The 13,096-nt window shown below is 56.8% G+C and overlaps 3 protein-coding genes across 3 annotated transcripts; 2 read left to right on the forward strand and 1 right to left on the reverse strand.

Moving 5' to 3' along the window:
• Positions 1-457: 457 nt before the first annotated feature.
• Positions 458-2,113, reverse strand: SLS55_000077 (uncharacterized protein; the record flags this gene model as incomplete). The annotated part of the gene is made up of 1 exon (XM_066771593.1): positions 458-2,113. One exon carries the CDS (start codon positions 2,111-2,113, stop codon positions 458-460), a length of 1,656 nt encoding a protein of 551 aa, XP_066636872.1.
• Positions 2,114-4,117: 2,004 nt separating this feature from the next.
• On the forward strand, positions 4,118-4,813 carry SLS55_000078 (uncharacterized protein; the record flags this gene model as incomplete). Its single annotated transcript, XM_066771594.1, has 1 exon — positions 4,118-4,813. The coding sequence occupies one exon, from the start codon at positions 4,118-4,120 to the stop codon at positions 4,811-4,813; it is 696 nt and encodes a 231-aa protein (XP_066636873.1).
• A 1,893-nt stretch (positions 4,814-6,706) lies between these two features.
• On the forward strand, positions 6,707-7,894 carry ETR1 (mitochondrial 2-enoyl thioester reductase; the record flags this gene model as incomplete). Its single annotated transcript, XM_066771595.1, has 1 exon — positions 6,707-7,894. One exon carries the CDS (start codon positions 6,707-6,709, stop codon positions 7,892-7,894), a length of 1,188 nt encoding a protein of 395 aa, XP_066636874.1.
• Positions 7,895-13,096: the final 5,202 nt, after the last annotated feature.

A 13,096-nucleotide genomic window follows, 5' to 3' on the forward strand; every position in this document is an offset into this window, starting at 1 on the left:
TTCGCTCGAGCTGGGATCTTGACGGACGGGGGTGGGGGGAGATCGATGAGGTAGTGCGTGCGTGCCTCGAATCGGGGAGGTTCGAACGTGGCGTTATTAGGGATATACCGAGAGGGAAAAGATACCCGTGGAGCACTAAGCGCACAGTTTCGAGACGATCGCGCTTGCGTCACTGAAGGGATGAACGTACGGTCGAAAAGAATGGTTCCTTTCCAAGATTCGAAAGTTTCCTTGTTTTGAGCAGAGAAGTGAATATTTGCTCTATTGCAACTGAATAGCTGACCACCGACCATGCCCCGCCACCGTTTCTTCATGCCATAAACGCCGATACTCCCTGCCCGCTTGCTTGCTTGCTTGCTTGCTCGCTCGCACGTAAGCCGCCCAACCGCTTATTGATGATCCGCTACAATTCATCCACGGGATAAAACAAACAACAGTGAGAAAGAATCACAAAGGATCACCTCTCAACGACCTTGCCCTTCTTCTTATCGTAGTCCAACACCTTCCTCTTGCGATGGTTCTGCGCCATCTTCCACCGCACGTACAGCATGACGGCATCCTTGACGGCGACGAACAGGCAGCCGCCGACCAAGCTCCGCGCCCACCGCTGCTGCAGGAAGCCCGTCGCCCGACCCCCCGACGACGCGGGCGGCGTCACCCAGCTCTTCGGCAGGCCGAGGCGGATCAGCTCGCCCACGGCGGCGGCGATGGACGGGAAGACCAGGGCGCCGAGGACCGTGTCGGCGATGTTGGTCGTCTGGAAGATGAGGTTGCGCTCGCGGCGGTTGTTCTGGCGGGGGCGCGGTTGCTGCTGCTGCTGCGGCGGCGGTGCCGCCACGCCTCCGCCGCCCTGCTGGTGCTGGCCCGGCTGCTGCTGCGGACGCGCCGCCTGCGGCATGCCGTTGTCGTCGTCGTCCAGCGGAGGGGCCTCGAACGGCGGCGCGCCGTTGTTGTCCCCCGGTGGTCTGGCGCCGGCGGGCCAGTGGCCGGCGCCGGGGAGGGCGTGGAAGTCGTCGTGGAAGTGCTCGTCGTCCTCGTCCTCCTCGACCAGGTCCAGGTTCAGCTCGAAGATGGGGCCGTCGTCTTCGTCGCGGATGCGGTCGATGTCGATCTCTTCGTCCTCCTGTTCGCCGCCGTCCGTCTCGCCGGCGCGCGGCTGGATGTCCTTGAGCCACTGGCGCTGCTTTTCCGCCCACGCCTTCTCCATGTATGCGTTGTATGCGCCGCGGATGTAGGGGAGGAGCGAGAAGGAGAGCGCGGCGCTGGGCGGCCAGTGGCCGAAGTTGAGCATGTCGTCGCCGGCGTTCGAGGAGGCGAGGAAGACGACGGGGAGGATGGGCAGGACGCTGTCGGCGATGGAGACGCGCGAGGCCACCAGAATCGGCGGGATGGCGGAGAGGCCGAAGTGCAGGCGGGCGTGCTGGAAGAAGCGCGTCACGGCTGCCAAGGCCACTGAACTGTGCGCGCCGGTGCGTAACACAGTCGGCGCTTGGTGTAGCGGCTGCAGGATGCGGTAGCCGTCCTCGAGGCCGAATAGCGCGTACACAGTGCTCACGCCGTGCATGAAGCATGCCTGGTAGAAGGTATATCCCAACACGCCCATGGTGCCCGGCAGTACCAGTAGGTTCGTTATACGCTCGATGGCACGCACTCCGTCGACGACTTTGCTGGTCGGGCGCTTCAGGTGGATGTCATTCTTGCACTGGGGGCACTTGAACTTGGAGCCGGTACCGGCCTGGCGGCGGGCATTGGGTGCTTCCTGGCTGGCGACCCAGTCAAGGAGGCAGTCCTCGTGAGCCACCAGTGCACAGGGACACGGGCTGCGCCAGGCGGACGAGTCGGGCCCATCTTCAGTCTCGTCGTTGAAGCAGATCCAGCATTTGCGCGGCTCGTCCTCCTCGTTGTGCTGGGGCTGCGGGGGAGCCTGCTTCGCCTCGGTCTTCTGGGAATAGGAGCTGCTGGACACGATGTGGGCACTATCGAACAGAACGGTGTCGGAATCAGCGGAGGCAGTGGACAGGGACTCGCTGTCGGCGCGCGTCAGGTTGGAGTTGCCCTGTTCGCGGGGCGAGGTGCGGCGCTGCGACGCCTGGCGGGGAGGTAGAGATGCCATGGCGGAGATGCTGCGGTACGGTACGGATGCGGAGGCAAGAGGGTCGAGAGTGGCGCTAGAGCGACATGGGCGCCGAGGTTTGCGTAGGAACAGCACCGAAGGAGCGTGGGTTGCGTGGAGGCAGTGTGAAGAGGCTTGACGCTCGTCTGCCCGCATCGATGTCATCCAGAGCACGGGCGCGTTCGGCTACGAGCGCGGCATCTATCGGCGGCGGTCTGGCAATCTCTTCCGCGTCCGACCCGTCACCGCGCAACACTGCTCACGCGTCCACCTGACTCTGACACACCAGCTGTGGGCCCGCCTTCTTCGGGGCATGTGAGCACGGAACTTTGATAGGGCGATCCTAGTTCGGCCTAGGAAATTCTGCCACCACTTCCATTCATCTCACCTGGAACGGGCGGCAACACGATGGCTACCCGGCGAACGTCCGGCCGAGCGCGTCCAGCTAAACGCTACACCAATGACGCCTTCGAAGGTCTAGAGCTCGATGATGAAGCTGCGGACAGCGAGATCTTTGCCCATGACGATGACTCGGGCGGAGATGACGACTTTGACGAGACAGCGGCGGCAGAAAATGAACCCGACGTCGAGGATGACGTCTCCGAAGGGGCTGCCTCTGGGGAGGACGAAGACGGATATGGCGAGGACATGCTGAGCGACGACGACATTGTCGGCCCAGAAACCGACCGTCCCGCTCGCAAGCCGAAAAGAAAAGGCGGGAAGCCAATCAAGCCCGGCTTCATGCAGCGGGCCGAAGCATCCTCTTTCAAGACAGGCAGCTTCAGTTTACTGGCCTCACGAGCTCACGAGCACAAAGAGTCTGAGGTCAAGGTCTCTTCCAGAGGTGTCCCGGAAATGTATCACAATACTGGTAAGGATACCAGGATACTAAACCTGTTCGGTCCAGCAAAAGAAGACGTCGTACCGGCAACTACGGCTCGAGACAGATGGCACGATGAGCCTGTGCTACCAAGCCGACGGGTCAATAAGCGTGGCGAAGGTGGAATGGCTTTCAGCCCACTCTACACCAAGGCCGTGCGCGAACACGAGGCGAGCAAAGGTTGGGAGTGGTACCATGAAAAAGGAGGCGAGCAGGCGTTCCGAACGCAGCAAGAGGTTGAAGTCTTATCCGAGGACGAGGCTGCTGGGTATCTTCCCCAGACTGGTAAACCTGATCAACCTGTGCTCCTGGGCCCGTTCCGAAACCAAAAGCTGTTTCAGATGGCGGCAGGAGAGGTAATCAACATTGGCCAGGCATGGTCAAAAGATGCTGACAAGGAAAATGGCGAGGAGGCTGAAAGTTCTAGTAAAGGAGCACCAGTAAGGCAAGCGTGGCTTTTCAACTTGGGCTGCAAGGTTCAGTGTCTTGAGTGGGTTCCATGGCAAGAGGACTCACAGTACATATCGACAGCGGCCCTTCAGCGATCCAAACCCTACAGAACGACCGAGAACTATGGAGCGCCAGGCTTTGCCCCCACCGATCCTACCCCGGCATGTATTCAAATATGGAGCATCCAGTCAACCGACGATGGACGGTTGAATTACGACGCTGCTCCGAAGCTTGAGCTCGTGCTGTGTACCGATTGGGGCAGCGTACGCAGCATAAGATGGTGTCCCATGCCGCGAAGGAAGAAAGAAAATGAAGGCGAAGTGCATCTGGGACTTCTCGCAGGAGTCTGGGCGGATGGAGGAATGAGAGTTTTGGATGTGAGATATCCCAAGTCATCGACAACCCAGTACCTTGGTGTAAAAGCAGCAGCCTTCGATTCAAAGCCGCCGGACTCGATCTACACAAGCGTGACCTGGATGTCAAGCAACCATCTCGCATGCGGCTGCGCCAATGGAAGCTTCGCGGTTTTCGACATCTCCGACTCCCTTCTTTCTTCTGAACCGAACGGGCCCAACGGTCCTCAGCCGTTACTTTACCAAAATCTCCACAGCAGTTATGTTCTCAGTATCGCCGCTGCCTACCCCTCCAGCCCGCATTGCATTGCAACAAGCAGCATGGATGGCTTCCTTCGACTCGTCGACATCCGCGCTCCGAACCAAGATTCGGTTTTCTCCCAGCGATCCCGCACCGGAAGCGCACCGCTGGCATGGCACGACATCTCGCAGAGTTTCCTCACCTGCGACGAGAATTACACGCTTCTGGCGCTCTCCCTCCGCCGCTTCCACGTCAACATGAGTGTTGGACGGGCAAACAGCAACATCCAACACATCTCGGCAAGTCCCATCCATCCATTCACGCTCATGGGCTGTGCAGACGGCATGGTCATAGCCACCAACCCGATGCGCAAAGTCCTGATCGCCAAGGCAGAGATGTGGCACCAAACATGGTTCCTGCACGAGTGGCGGCGCGCCATAGGCAAGCACGGCACTATCGACGAGGCTTCGGCAGGTGCCGACACACGCAGCGACCTGAAGAAGCCCCCGGACAATGTGCTAAAGGCGAAGCCCCAGGGCGAGCTCAAACAGGCGGGGCCAATGTGCAGGGTGGTCGACGGGTTCAAGGCAGAGGTCTACAAGCTGTGGGTGGAGCAGGGCCTGCCCAATCAATACGAAGGCGTGGTGTACAACACAGTCTACGAAGAAGAGACGGCGTCGACACAGGTGGCGTGGAACCCGAACATGAGGTGTGGAGGATGGGCGGCGGCCGGAATGGGAGACGGGTTGGTCAGGATCGAGGATTTGGCGCTTTGAGGACGGCAATTGATCTCTCTGCTGCCTCACGACATGATGGCGCCCAGCCAGCCTCCTCAATAATCTTTCCCAATCCTCAACGACAAAAGCGTCCATCCTTGAGCTAGCCTGCAAAATAACTGGAGGCAGGATCCGTTGCAAACCCAGCCATTCCAAATCCGATCACGTGCACCAATGGTCCTTTCCTTGATTAGATCTTGAGCCTTGCCCTAAGCGACTATGTAGCCTCATCTGCAGCGGTTGCCACAGCACCGGTGTACCCTGATTTTCACAGCAGGAGCACTAGTCGCCATAGCGTGTGATAGCGAGTTGGTGGCCCAAGCTCCAAGCTCCGCGGTTGCGTCGTTCAGCCCTACGCGCGCTTGCCGTGGCCACGGTCCATCTCCCACCGCCTCTCTATCACCATCACACGGACAGCAGGCCGTTGACCCCGCTATTCCGCGTTTCCCCCATTCTTTCATTTTCCTCCATTGCTTGCCCACTTATTCCCTTTGTAATCCGCGTCTCCGCGCGCACTTCCCTCTCCGGCCAACCACGTCAACAAGCAACAACAACCAACGACCGGCAGACCGACCGACCATCCTCTGCGCCAACGACCCGCCATCCCGAACCGCCGCACCATCAACACCGCAAGAAAAACCCCGCACAAGACGCACGCACGCGCCGATCAGCCAACACGCCATCGCGAAAAACAACACCAACAATACCCCAACCATGAACTTCGCGCCCTACCAAGACGCCTCCCCGGAAAACACGCGCGCCCTCTCCCCGCCCATCCGCTCGCCCACGCACTCCCCCCGTCCCTCGCTCTCCACAACGCCATCGACGACGCGGCCCATCCACCACCACCACCAACGCGGCCTCAGCGCCGCGCTGGGCACGGCGTCGCCAGGCTACCAGAACGGATCCTCATACTTCCCGCCGCAGAGGGGAGGGAGTGCGGATCTGGAGAGGGGATGGAGTGGTGGGTACGGGAACAACGGCTGGGGGGCGGCGGGGGCGGGGGCCGGGAGTGTGGGCGGTGGGAGGGAGGATCTGGATCTGTTCGAGACGCGGTTGGGGATTCGGATGGATTGGGAGGCGTGTTTGGCGTATCTGCTGCTGCCGCCGGCCGGGGGCGTGCTGTTGCTGGTGGTGGAGCATCGGAGTGATTATGTGAGGTATGTTTTGTTTTTGCGAGATGAGAGAAAGAGGTGTTTGGGAAAGCACGGGTCGGCTAACGGGTTCTTGGTGTAGGTTCCACGCGTGGCAGTCGGCGCTGTTGTTCTCGTTCATGTTCGTCGTGCACATCATCTTTTCGTTCTCGTCGGTGATTTCGTGGATGCTGTTCTTCGTCGACGTGGGCACGATTGGGTACCTGACGATGCGGGCGTATCGCGACGGTGAGTATTGTTCTGTGTGATGTGCAGATGGGCGACGTGGCTGATGATTGTACAGCGGAAACTCTGGATCGTTGCGAAGTGCCGCTTTTCGGGCGGCTGGCGAGCTCGATTCTCGACGACGAGTAGGCGTGTCTGCTCCGTTGATGCAAACTGGTTAATGGTCTACTCTGCGTTGGATACCCTCTCCGCGAGCTATTTGGTTAATGCCTTTTATGTCTATATGCAGCATCTTATATGCGAACTATGTTGTACGATTAAGCGCGTGTTGATATGGATGTCTTGATTTCTCACTTGCCACTTCTGACAGTCTCACAGTTGGTTATCCAGTTGATGATCCAGTTGATGAGTAATGGGGTGGGCTTCCAGTTGGCCGAAGCGCGGCAATTCACTCGGGCCGCCGGGGCGACGACTGCGACGTCATTCTGCGGGAGCTCTGGTGCAACTCCAAAACCCCACGAACCTCGGCGCCCCATAGCTCCAAACCACAACACCAACCCATCCCCTGCCTCCAATGGCCTCTAGACGAGTCCTTCTATCCACCGCCGCGCGGCCCGTCGCCGCCGTCCGCCCCGCCACCCGCTCCTCCACCCTACAAACCCGCTGCATCTCGGCCTATGGCTACGAGCAGGCCAAGGCGCTGGCCTTCGAGAAGTACGGCGAACCGCGGGACGAGCTGCGCCTGCACCAGCACTCCATCTCGCCCGCGCACGGCGACCAGCTAACGCTGCGCTTCCTCGCCGCGCCCATCAACCCGGCCGACATCAACCAGATCCAAGGCGTCTACCCGTCCAAGCCGACCTTCACGACGGCCCTCAGCACGCCCAACCCCATCGCCGTCGGTGGCAACGAAGGCGTCGCCGAAGTCCTCTCGGCGGGCTCGGGCGTCAAGGGCTTCGGCAAGGGCGACTGGGTCATCATGAAGCAGCCCGGGTTCGGGACGTGGCGGACGCACGCGCAGACGGACGCGTCGAACCTGCTGAAGATCGACAACCGCGACGGGCTCACGCCGCTGCAGGTCGGCACCGTCAGCATCAACCCGTGCACGGCGTACCGCATGCTGCGCGACTTCAGCAATCTCAACGAAGGCGACTGGTTCGTGCAGAACGGCGCCAACTCGGGCGTCGGCCGCGCCGCCATCCAGCTCGGCCGCCTCTGGGGCTACCGCAGCATCAACGTCATCCGCGCCCGCCCCGAGGGCACCGACGCGCTCCGCCAGGAGCTGCTGGACCTGGGCGCCGACGTCGTCGTGACGGACGAGGAGCTGAGGGCGAAGGGGTTCGGCGACCGCGTCAAGGAGTGGACGAATGGCGGCCGCGACCGCGTGCCGCTCGGCCTCAACTGCGTCGGCGGCAAGCCCGCGTCCGCGCTGGTGAAGCTGTTGTCGCCCGAGGCGCATTTCGTCACGTACGGCGGCATGTCGAAGCAGCCGGTCCAGCTGCCGACGGCGGCGCTGATCTTCAAGAACATCCACTTGTCAGGCTTTTGGGTGAGTCGCTGGGGCAAGGAGCACCCCGATGAGAAGAAGAAGACGGTGGACCATGTGTTGGATTTGATCCGTGAGGGCAAGTTCAAGGACACGCCCGTGGACGAGGTCAAGTGGGAGTGGAAGACGGAGCAGAAGACGCTTGTTGATGCGGTGCAGGGCACCCTGGAGGGCTTCAGGTCTGGGAAGGGGGTTTTTGTGTTTGGCGAGACGTAGAGTGGTAGCGTAGTGTTTATATAAGCCTGTGATTTCACTATGTACATACATACATCTCTTCCACCTCGTGCTGCAACCTCGCGATGCCGCCTTTTCGAACATCGTGTATGTATGTACAAATGGCCTAGCGTGCCAGCGTAGGGCTCCTTCCCCTTCGCCCCCACAGCAGCTGCGGTCCCGTTGGCCGGCGCTTCCGATAGGCAAAGGGCTCGCCTGTTCTCCAATTGCGACTGCCACCTTCTCGAATGACTGACGAGCGGTCCAGGCCCGGGCCAACTCCCCGACGGAACCTTCTGCTTCCATGTTGCGGGGACCTTTCGCACTGGAAACATCGCTGATTGTGCGCTTCCGGTGGGCTACTTTTCGGTATATACACAACGTGATATATATAGAGTGCGGAATGCGAGAAAGCAATGCGAGTCTTTGCGAAAGATGCTGGCATCATGTTGGAGTCCGCGATACGTTGATGCGAATAATCGGGGGCTGCCTTCCATTTCGCTACATCCTATTGCCATTAATGCCTATGCAAAGGGTTATCACCACCTGCCCACGGAGTTACCCAGGAGCTTCCAGACCTCAGCCAACCCCAGCGTCTCATCACCGTCGGCGAGTGCTTCACAGGCACAAAGTGACCGGAAACTCCTGCGCCTCAGACGACCACGACGCCAATTTTCATGAGGGCAACGTGCTCATCATCGGTCTGATCTTGCAAAACGGTGCGTCCCATCATCCCATCGTCCCCTCTGTACCTCACTGGCAAGGCACTATGCTGACCGGCACAAGATCATTCTGTGGGCCCTCCCCTCTGGTAAAAATGGCTTTGTTTGATGGGACGCTTCAGACAACAGGCCAAGCCACTTGCGTGGTCCGGTCTGATGTCCTTCCGGCATACCGACCAACCCACACTTACTGAACGGTGCGTACCCCCTCGTCCTTCAATCCATCTCCCATGATGATAGTTTCACACTGTTTCTTGAGCGGCAGAGGGTCATACAGTGGGTCGACCCTCTGGCACGCGATGAAGAACAAAAAATAACACACTTATGGTTTTCTGAGGATACTGTAATTTTCGAGAGAAGATCGTCAGTTGTCGTGGAACATTAATCGTGCTAACCGCTCGGCTGCAAGGAAAAGGGGAGGAGCGGGTTGGTGGGTGGGAGCTCCTCTCCTCTCGACGATACAGGTTTCCCACTGCCAAAGCGGCTCCTGCGACGAAAGGGGGAAGGGATTGGCTGGGATGGTGAAGGGAGGGGGCAGGTTGATGGGTGAGTTGTTTCTCTTTTTTCTCTTTCGCTGACGGTGTACTGATGGGTTTGCAGCAGCGACCGACGGCGACGGTCGTCCGAATCACTGCGGCCTTCGCTTCGTGCTGATGGCCCTGATCACACCTCCGATGTGCTCAACGGACCCGAAGATCTTTGCAGAGGACAGCGGGAGGATGTGGCAGTGCGAATGCGGTGGAAGGGTGATGAGTGCAGCGATGGGTTGGGAAGGAGGTGGTGTGTTTGTGTTCGCAGGAGGATGATGAGAGGAGGCGGAAGCGGCTGTTGCAGGAGGGTTGAATGGAATCAGACTTACCTCGTTGAAGAAGGAAAGGTTCGTTGCGGTGTTGCAGCTGTTTTTTATGCACCTCGCTTCGGTCAGGGCCAGGGTCTCTCGCTGTACCATGTCTCGTTATGTGGGCCTCCGCTGTACTTTTGACTAGCTTTTCTATGGGTCAGTTCGTTGCAATACTTCGCGAACCAAGCTGACTCATACGCTAAGCTACACTTTTGACTATGTGTACACACCGCAACACAGCCTGTAAATGCCTCAGGCACAGTAACATGACATTCCCTTTCAAATTAATATCCTCGACGTGGAACTCACTGCTAGACCATTCTTGACCAATTATCATGATATGGTCCTTCCGATCACCTGCAGGGATCGGGTGGGGTTGTTTTCCATAAAGCGATCGGGGCTGAATCAGCCCCACTGGGACACGTCGCAGCCTTGCTCCCACTTTCCTTCGACTTTCCTCATTTTTCTTCACCTTTTCGCCTCGACAGTTCAAGTGCCAAAGGCCAATTGCACAGGACCATGCCCACAGTTACGTGGGCAGCTGCCTTCACAGCACTAATCGGAGCAGCTGTGATAGCTGCGATGATGATGCGCTCCCGGCTCCTTCCCTTTGCTATCCCGCCTCGGCCTCGCGACCCCAGGCGAGAAGAGCGATCCGACCTCAGCAGCCGAACAGCTTTCAGACTACACATTTTTCCCAACAATCCCGACGTTGATCCCACCGAGTTGGACGACCATGCGGTAGAGGTACTTACCCGAGAAGCTTTCACCATCGAGCCAGGCATTCAAATTCATATTAAGTCATTGGCGGAGCACCCTTTGCGAAAAGCCTTGGTTGCTACGTTGAACTTCTCAAAAATTCCGGGGCGGATATCACGAACCTCGAAGGAGAGGCAAGACTTCCAGGGTGATAGGATTCTGAAAGACTATTCACTTGGCCTCGACATTCATTTCAACGGACTCACGCCGTTGCACTCGCGAAGCAGGACAGAGAAAACCTTAGAGTAAGTCGGGAATCACCTCTCGATAATTTTGCCAAGATTAACGTTCGGAAGTATCATCGCGCTATCCGGCCTCAATGGTCACCCGTTTGGTTCTTTCAAACACAAGGGCGGCAACTTCATGTGGCTTCGAGATGATCTTCCTTTAGCGATGCCCACCTGCCGTATCTTCACCTACGGGTACAATACGAAGCTAGTTGGTAGTCGTTCCTTCCAAAGCCTAGAAGATCTAGGTCTTGCTTTCAAATCTTTGCTTGTATCTCTTTACAAGAAAGGCCAGAAGGTTAGTTTCTAGATAGTCCCTCAACATTCAAATGATTAGGATGTGTAAATTAACGCTGGACCAGACAACGCAACCCAACCCACTTGTTATCATTGGACACAGTCTCGGCGGACTTGTCGTTAAGGAGGTTCGCCCAAGGCTTTTCAACGCTTCATAACTGATACTCACCGGTTGCAGGCTTTATGCAAGCTCTCTGATGCTGACGACGATGAGAAGGCGGTGTTGAAGTTAATACGGGGCCTCCTTTTCTTTGGGACACCGAATCAAGGAATGGATATCACTTCACTCAAGCCAATGGCGAAGGGACAGGCCAACGAAGACTTCTTACGTTCTCTTGGCCGCGACTCTCCAGGCCTGCGTAGGCAGGCAGAGCTATGGTCGAAGCGATTTGAATCCGTCAACGAAGATGCTGTCTTTCGTGCGTTGAGAATCATATCATATTACGAGACCGTAGAGTCAGACACAGCCATCAAGGTAATTCGGACCATCTACTCATTCCAGACCTAGGCTAACCAATAGGGTAGGTTGGCGATAGTTGGAGAATGGATGGAACGCCGACTCAACTGGTGGACAGATCATCTGCAACTCATGGACGACCGTGGGAGACAAATGAGCGGTACATTCAGCCCATAGACCGTGACCACTCCGAATTGGTCAAGTTTTGTGGCCCGAGCGATCCAATATACATGTCTCAAGTACTTCCTCAGTTACAAGACTTTTTGGAGATTGCAGACCACCGTACGTTATTGTAAATGCTGCTCTCAATACGAATGTTCAACTGAGTTGTCTTTGAAGAACAAGAAGAAATTCTCTTGACCGACGATCACAGAGGTGAATGATCACAGGGAGCGCTTGGTCAAGTGTATATGCTAACGAGCCATCAGATTGCCTTTCGTCACTTGAATTCCCGGAGCAATATTCTCGCTATGACCAAATTGCAGACGGCGCAAAAGACACGTGCATGTGGTTGCTTGACCACCATCAGTATGTGGAGTGGCTCCGGGAAGAGCGCGGTCTCCTTTGGCTAGAAGGGCATCCGGGCTCGGGCAAATCTACCTTGATGAAACACACGGTCGAGGCGATGAACAACGAGACAGATCGCTGTTCCTTGATCATGACATTCTTCTTCCATGCCCGAGGATCTGAGCTCCAGAGAACTTCCCTCGGCTTCTTCCGATCATTAACGTATCAACTCTTGGTGTGGTTCCACGCGGGTCTTGCTGATGCTACATCAAAATTCCTTCAAATGAAAAAACAGCCGGCATGGCAACTGCAATGGTTGAGAAATTTCCTGAAGCAAGCGCTTCTAAAAGCTTGCGAAGATCGGCGTATCGTAATATTCGTCGACGCTCTCGATGAATGCGACTCCAAAGAGATGGACGACGTTGCGGATTTTCTCACAGACATCACTTCGAACAACTCTGTATCCAGTCCAAGAGTCTGCGTCTCATGCCGGCATTATCCCAATCTATTTACTAACGGATCGAGGCTCGTAGTGGAGGGAAACAACAACAGTGACATAGCCAAGTTCATCAAGTCCAAGCTCTCCGTGCTTCCAGATTCGAAAAGGGGACAAATCGGCAAGGAAATTGTCGCCAACTCTCACGGGATTTTCCAGTGGGCACAGCTCGTGTGTCAAAGGATGCTCCAGCTGCACAGAAAAGGATTCTCAATTTTAGCAATGCAAAAGGAGATCCAGTCGACGCCGAAAGAACTGCACGATCTATATCGAACCATTTTCAAGGAGATGGACATGAAAGACTTACTGCTCGCATGGAGGCTATTCCAATGGGTCTGTTTTGCCCTTCGGCCATTGACGATCCGCGAATTGCAATACGCTATCATGTTGTCTTCGGATATGCAGCATACCACCGTTGCTGAGATTGAACAGCACGAGGACTTCAGGCATGACTTGGACGATATGCTGAATGCCATATTGGATTTGTCGAGGGGACTTATCGAAATACTACATCCCTTGGAGTCCGATTATGGAAGTGTTTCCTCATCAGAATCTGGTACAACGGGTTCATGGAGCAGTGTCTCGATGTCAGCGTCAGTCAGCTCATCGTCCCTGACTAGTCTATCCCATTCAGCCAACGAAATCTCGTCGAGACCTAATCAATATACCTGGGACTCGAAAGCACAGCTTATACATCAGACCGTCATGGACTATCTCTTGGAAACCGGTTTCAAGGAACTGGAGGATAGACTCAAATCAACCCCGGCCGGCCATATTGACGCAACGCCTAATGGGCGCGGCCACTGGTTCATTTCCCGGTCTGGCTGCCAGTTCATAAAGCTTCTCGACATGGATGAACGTCTTCCAAAGTCCGTCGTTCCACTTTTCAGTTACATTAT

Source organism: Diplodia seriata (genome assembly GCF_021436955.1).
Source record: "Diplodia seriata strain FDS-637 chromosome Unknown scaffold_1, whole genome shotgun sequence".
Classification (NCBI taxonomy): domain Eukaryota; kingdom Fungi; phylum Ascomycota; class Dothideomycetes; order Botryosphaeriales; family Botryosphaeriaceae; genus Diplodia; species Diplodia seriata.